The sequence below is a fragment of the Ovis aries genome, chromosome 14 (assembly GCF_016772045.2).
Source record: "Ovis aries strain OAR_USU_Benz2616 breed Rambouillet chromosome 14, ARS-UI_Ramb_v3.0, whole genome shotgun sequence".
NCBI lineage: Eukaryota > Metazoa > Chordata > Mammalia > Artiodactyla > Bovidae > Ovis > Ovis aries.
Window position 1 is genome coordinate 64,452,403 of NC_056067.1, and position 6,878 is coordinate 64,459,280.

Sequence of the window (6,878 nt, forward strand, 5' to 3'; positions counted from 1 at the left end):
GGAGTGAGGGCATATGGATAAGGATGAGTGGGCACACAGATAGCTGCGTTATGGACTGACGGAGTGTGTGTGTGAACGAGCAGGCTGGGTGGACGAATCAGAGGACAGATGGATGGAGTGTCCAATGGGTGGATGGATGGATGGATTGGTAGAAGGTGAGTGGATGGGAGAGTTGATGGATGGATGCAGAAGTGGATGGACGACCTCAGATGGATGCATGGATGCATGACGGAGGGATGGTGGATGAACGGGTGATGGGTGGCGGGATGATGACGGCTGGAGGGGTGATGATGGCTGGAGGGATGAACGGGTGATGGATGGGTGGATGGATAATGGATGGATGGGTGGATGAACGGGTGATGGATGGAGGGATGGTGGATGGATGGGTGATGGATGGCTGGATGGATAATGGATGGCTGGAGGGATGAACGGGTGATGGATGGATGGGTGGAATGGGTATGTGGACGAGGAGGCAGATGAAAGCTTGGGTGAATAAATGAGGGGACAGATGAATGAGCGGTTAATTCATGAAGCATTTATGAGTGAAGCGTTGGAGGGTATACATGGATGGAGTTACACCGACCACCTGATACCCTCCACTCCACGTCTGACGACTATGGAACACATCCTGTTTCCCACCAGAGACCTCGTGGGGCTCACATCCCCAGAGAGACTTTTGTGGGGCCAGGAAATCCCAGGCTGAGGAAGGGAGCGTGACAGTCCACTGAGAACTGCAGAGAGGGGTCTCATCAAAAGAGGAAGGAATCCCCAGCTCACCTGGGCATCCTCAGACTCATCGTCTTCCTCCACCGAGCTCCACTCCTGGGGAACCACGGTCTCGGGAGAAGGTAGGTCTGGGCGAGGGCGGAAATGGAGGAGAAAGGAGACATGAGTGAGCGAGCAGGCCAGCTGGATGGGTGCTGCTTTCTTCCCACCCACTGCACCTCTCCTGCTGAAATCCTGACACACACACAGACACACAGACACACAGACACAGACAGACACACACACACAGACATACACACACACAGACACAGACACACACACAGACACACAAAGACACACACAGTCACACACACAGACACACAGACACAGACAGACACAGACACACACACAGACACACAAAGACACACAGTCACACACACAGACACACAAAGACACACACAGTCACACACACACAGACACAGACAGACACACACACACAGACATACACACACACAGACACAGACACACACACAGACACACAAAGACACACACAGTCACACACACACAGACACACAGACACAGACAGACACACATACACAGACACACACACACAGTCACACACACACACAGACACACAGTCAGACACACAGACACCACACACACACAGATACACACAGACACAGACACACACACAGACACACACAGTCACACACAGTCACACACACACAGACACAGACAGACACACACAGTCACACACACACAGACACACACACAGTCACACACACACAGACACACACACAGTCACACACACACAGACATGCAGACACAGACACACACACCACATACACCACACACACACATACACAGATACACACACACCATATACACACACACAGAGACACAGACACACACACAGACATGCACACACACCACATACACACACACACACCACATACACACACACACACACACACATACACAGTGCATGTACGTGGTTCAGGTGGGGTGGAGAGAAGAGGAGACCTGAGTTCTGATCCCATTTCTGCCACTAACTACCCAGGAGACTTGGACGGAGCCACCTGCTGTGACTCACCACCTGGGCCTCTATTCCACTGCCTGGTAAATGGGTACAATAGTTCCTTTCCTACAGCCCTCTGGCAAAAACTGAGTGAGGGAGCAGAAGAAAAGCCACAGAGTTAAGCCAGGAGGATGGAGGCTTCCCCAGCTTCCAGCCACCAGTGAAGGAATCTCCCCATCTTCGAATCTCAACATTCTTGTCACCGCTCAACTGGAGAGAACCAGGGGTGGGACCAGAGATGGGTATTTCCCACTCTTTTGCACCCAGGTCCTGCCAGGAGCCCCAAACCCCCTCCTCGTTGCTGGAGTGATGCTTCTGTTCCCCACACCTGGGTCGCAGGCCTGCTTATCTCCCGGGGAAGAAGGAAGAGCCCTTCCCTGGTAGGAGGTTCAGCTGTCATTCTGCTATGGGGGTGCCATACGGGTTGCCCCCATCTCAGCAAATGACGCCGCTCTCTGTACACCCAAGAGCTGCCAGGTTGCCAGGAGAGGCTGAAAAAGTGCCTGTGACCTGGGGTCTTCCACATCTTGTTTGTCCTAAGAACCCTTCAACCACCCCAATGAGAAATAGCCTGGACAAGCCTGCTGGAGACACATGGCCATAAGTCAGCACCACCCAACCACCCAGACACCCCAGGAAGGCTGTCTCACATGAACCAGCTGCCTTTCGATCCACTGCGGCTGCTCAGCGGGAGCAAACACAGGCAAGGGCAGCAGGACTATCCCGAGGCCACATGCACTGCCAACCCGCAGAGTCATCGACAGACAGACTGGCTTTAAGCCACTCAGTTTTGGGCTGACTTGTTACACAGCAGAAAGCTGACTGACACGAGGCTCCATTTAAAAACGTGCTGAACGGAGCAGCAGGATGAAGTCCCCTTTCCCCAGGCTCTGCCATGGCCCCCGCCTCCCACGGGACCCTGGCCGTCACCTCTCTTGTTGCTGCCGCAGCCGGAGGCCCCAACCTCCACAGCCACCCAGTCCTCGGCGAAGGCGGCACGCTTCTCCCAGGCCTTGTTCTCCCGAGGCAGCAGCGTCTTTGCCCTCTCGGGCTCCAGCAGCCCCCGGATCTGCTCAGGTCTGAGACTCTGCATCTCTTCAGAACGTGGAACTTACGTGGAACTTGAGAGACAGGCTACTTCTCCTCCCCCCGTTCCAGGGGCCTGCTGAGCTCCCCAGGGAGCAGGAGTTGGGGCCTGAGGACTGACAGACATTCAGTCACTCGACAAACATTTACAGAGCGCCAGCCCTGAGCCAGGATGATTCCTGGGTGCCAGGGAAACAGGATGCAGAGATTAGCGCCAGCCCTGAGCCAGGACGATTCCTGGGCGCCAGGGAAACAGGGTAAGGAGATTAGATAGCATCAGTGGCTAGTGGACATGAATCTCAGCAAACTCCGGAGATAGTGAAGGACAGGGGAGACTGGTGGGCTGCAGTCCACGGGGTCACAAAGAGTCAGACACAACTGAGCAACCGAACAGCAACCCCCGAGACACAGCGCTGAGCGGAACAGTTTCCCTCTTGGGACTTGCTCTATAGCGGCAGGAAGTGGGGCAGACAGACAACATGTCAAATGATGAAAAATACTCTAGAGACGAATAAAACAAGAAAGGGGATACGGAGTTTAGAGAGGATGGCCAGAGGGTGGTTCAGGCAAGTGTGCACACAAACACACACACACACTCCACACACACACTCCACAACCAAAGCACAGACCCAGAAGCTTTTAGGAAAAGAGAGTACCCCACTCCCAGTAACCTCTCTGGCTGCAAAAAGGAGGACCCCCGTCTTCCCTCGAGCCCCCTGCAGCCTTGACTTTCTCCTCTGTGATCATTAAGTAGTAGGAGGAGGAGTATCTGACAGACAAGGATTTAAAAAGTCTAATTTAGACACAACTAAGTGGCTAAGATTCCGAGGACCCAACACAGGGAGCCTGGGTTCCATCCCTGGTCAGGGAACTGACCCACATACCACAACTACAGATCCCGCATGCCGCAAGCAAGCCCTGAGCGCTGTAACTAAGGCCTGACATAGCCAAAAACACATAAATAAATGCTTTAAAATGATATGTTCTTTAATACTCTCATTTTATATCCTGCCAACTTGACAAGTGACAGCCTCCTGAATTTCAAGTTGGCAAGATATAAAATGAGAGTATGAAAGAATATTTCCTTTTAAACTAGATTTTTTTTTCTTGTCTCCTCCGTCCCCCGCCCCCTCACCTGCATTCTCTCCACTTTCCATGCCTTCTCACCCTTCAGCTAAAACACACGGTTAATTACAGTGCATACTAAAGCCAAAATACAGTGTCAGCAAGGACCTGCCGAAGGGCGCAGGGAACTCGAGTCAGTGTTCTGTGACAAGCCCAACGGGAAAAGGGCAGAGGCAAGTGCATGAGCAACTGACCCACCTCCCTGAAGACCTGAGACGGACAGCTGCACCCCAATATGGAACAAGAATTAAACAGCCCAAGGCAGTCAACGCTACTCCCTACTGGGGCTGTCTCGCTACTTTCCCGCCAAGGCTAGCTTTTGTTTTTGTTTTCTTGGGAAATGTTGTCTGTGCTCACAGCCTCCTCTCCGCACCCCCTCCACACTCCCCAGCCCACAACCCAGTTGCAAACGGGCAGCTCCCGGGTCTAACCTGTCCCCACCACCTGTGCAGTTGGCTTACACGATGTCTTCCTTTCAAGCGTTTGAAATAATTATTGGCATTTTAAAATGCAGACGATGTCAACTGAAAATACAGATCTCCAGTGTTTCCTCAAGAAATCAAGGGATGGGGGCCACTGGGCCCGCGTCTTCACGGGTAAACAGCGGCTGGGCGGAACCGGGCGGCTTGTCCACACAGAGCCCCGGAGCGCCTTTGCCGCAGCTCCGCTGCTGCGTTTCCTCTCGCCCACACGCCTCCGTTGAGACCTCTTCATGTTTTCCTTACAACAGAGAATTTCTTGGACCTGTATTTCGTTTCCATTTTCAGAAGAGTCAAAGTCAAAGACAGAAGGGGAAAGGGGGCTCTCGATTTAGTGTTTCACACTCAGCCTGTTGTACTGTCTGCTGAACTGCATGCGGGATCTCAGTTCCCGCATCAGGGATCGCACCTGTGCCTCTGTATTGGGAACATGGTGTCTTAGCCACTGAACCACCCGGAAGCCCCTGTACTCTTTTTCTAAACGCTTATTCAGGAGTATACTCAGTGGGTTACATTATGCAAGGCGGCTAATACACGCAACGTCCTAGAACAAGAACATAAAGCCGGCTTTAGCCTCCCGAGGTAAATGACCGCTATCAAGTAGTGAGCCGTGTGTTTTAGCTGAGGGGTAAGAAGGCCTGGGAAGTGGAGAGAATGCAGGTGAGGGGGCGGGGGATGGAGGAGACAACAGTCCCCGACCCAAGTCATGGAGGAGGGAGGAGGGGCACAGGACAGAGAGAAATCTGACAGTGTGTGAGAGAGTAGTGTGTTGTGGTGGTAGTGTATAAGTGGATTGTCGTCATAAGTATAGGACCTCTATCATCTATTAGCTGTATCAATGGATGTCATCATAGTAACGGTCATCTACTCTGCAGGACAAGATTGTCACGATTACTGTTGGCTTTGCAAAACAAATTGGCTCTACTATTGGCTTTAGCAGGTGTATAGGACAATGGATTGTCATCGTTATTATCTGTTGGCTTTAGCAGGTGTATAGGACAATGGATTGTCGTCTCTTTTGCTGCAATGTGTTAAGCATTATATACGAGGTAGTACCTAGTTTGTTTCAGGTGGGAAGTATCGATTTCCATTTTGAATGTGTTTGGACTAAAGAAACAATCAACTACGGATGTCTGAAAAGAGGAGGAGGAGGACGGAACGCAGTAACCACCACCTCCCCCACCTGGCGCACCCCGGGGTCAGGCACTGCGGAGAACTCGGCGTCTTTCCATAACCTCATCCTCGCCGCCGGCCACTCTCCGCGGCAGCTACTGTCACAAGTCTGTGTGTTATAGACTGGGAAGGCCGTTGAACAAAGGCACGCAGCTAACGGGAGCCAGGCAGGGGCCCTAAACCCGACCAACTCCAGCGCGCGCGCTCCTCGCCCGGGCAGGGGGCACACACGTGCCCAGGCAGGCACACGCCGCACACATGCTTGGGGGCGCACGCGCGGGCACACAGGTACGACGCGGTTACCACGCGGGTCCCGCGAGCTCAGACACCTGACTCCCGCCAGACCCGAGCACCCCACACACGCAGCTGGCGCGCCAGGCAGGCAGGGCGGTTCCCGGTTCCTCGCAAAGAGGCTAAAAACCCCGTGCGACCCGCAGGAGGCGGGCACACAGGGCGGGACGGAGAAACCGGGCGAACCGCAGCCCCAGCCCAGCCCATTGCCCTGGACGCTCCCCCCAACCAGACCCACACCCCCTGGGGCGCCTTTTCTTCTTCACCCCGCGCGCATCCCCACTCGCACGCATCCGCGCTCACACGCGCGCGTCCCCGGCCCGCCGTCCGAGCCCCCAGCCCCTTTTCCCTGCCCCGCTCCTGCCCGCGGGGTCCCACGGAGGACTCACCCTTCCTAAACACACCCTGCGCAGCGCCGCAGAGCTGGCGCCGCAGGGACCGCGGCTGCGCAGACGCGGAGGCTGCGGGCGGGAGGCGGGGAAGTTGCAGAGAGCGAGCGGCCTTCTCCCCTCCGGCCCCCACCTTCCGGGGAGCCAGCGCCTGCAGGGACAGCCGAGGAGAGCGGAGGGGCGACGGCGACCACGTGTCAGCAGTGTGGCTGTGGGGCTGCGCACGCGGTGAGCCGGGGCCAGAGTGGAACGAGCCTTCCAGCCCGGCCGGACGGGCACATGCCTGGGTGCGGACGCCCACGGAGACCAGCGACTTCCCAGGCCCCTTGGTGGCTCCTAGTCTACAACCAGCACCTGGGGTGGGGGGAGGCGGGAGGAGATGGGGCAAGGTGTGACAGTGCAGGGACTCTGAGGCCAGACCCCTCCCGTCAGAGGCTGCCTTTGCCACTAGCTTGTCCTTGGGTGTGTCACTTGTCACCTAAGTGCCTCAGTTTCCCATTCTGTTAAGTGGGAAGAATTACGCTTACCACCTGCCAGCACTGCGCTGAAAAA

General features: G+C 55.1%; 1 protein-coding gene across 1 annotated transcript in view; it reads right to left on the reverse strand.

The window, feature by feature from the left end:
- SMIM17 (small integral membrane protein 17) overlaps window positions 1-6,370 on the reverse strand; it is a 24,228-nt gene extending 17,858 nt beyond the window's left edge. The window contains exons 1-3 of the mRNA XM_042231291.2: window positions 6,327-6,370; window positions 2,714-2,985; window positions 778-854 (exon numbers count right to left, since the gene is read on the reverse strand). Coding sequence (XP_042087225.1) covers window positions 778-854; window positions 2,714-2,876 — 240 coding nt within the window. The 5' untranslated portion in view covers window positions 2,877-2,985; window positions 6,327-6,370. The remainder of the gene's footprint in view (window positions 1-777; window positions 855-2,713; window positions 2,986-6,326) is intronic.
- Between the last annotated feature and the right edge of the window lie 508 nt (window positions 6,371-6,878).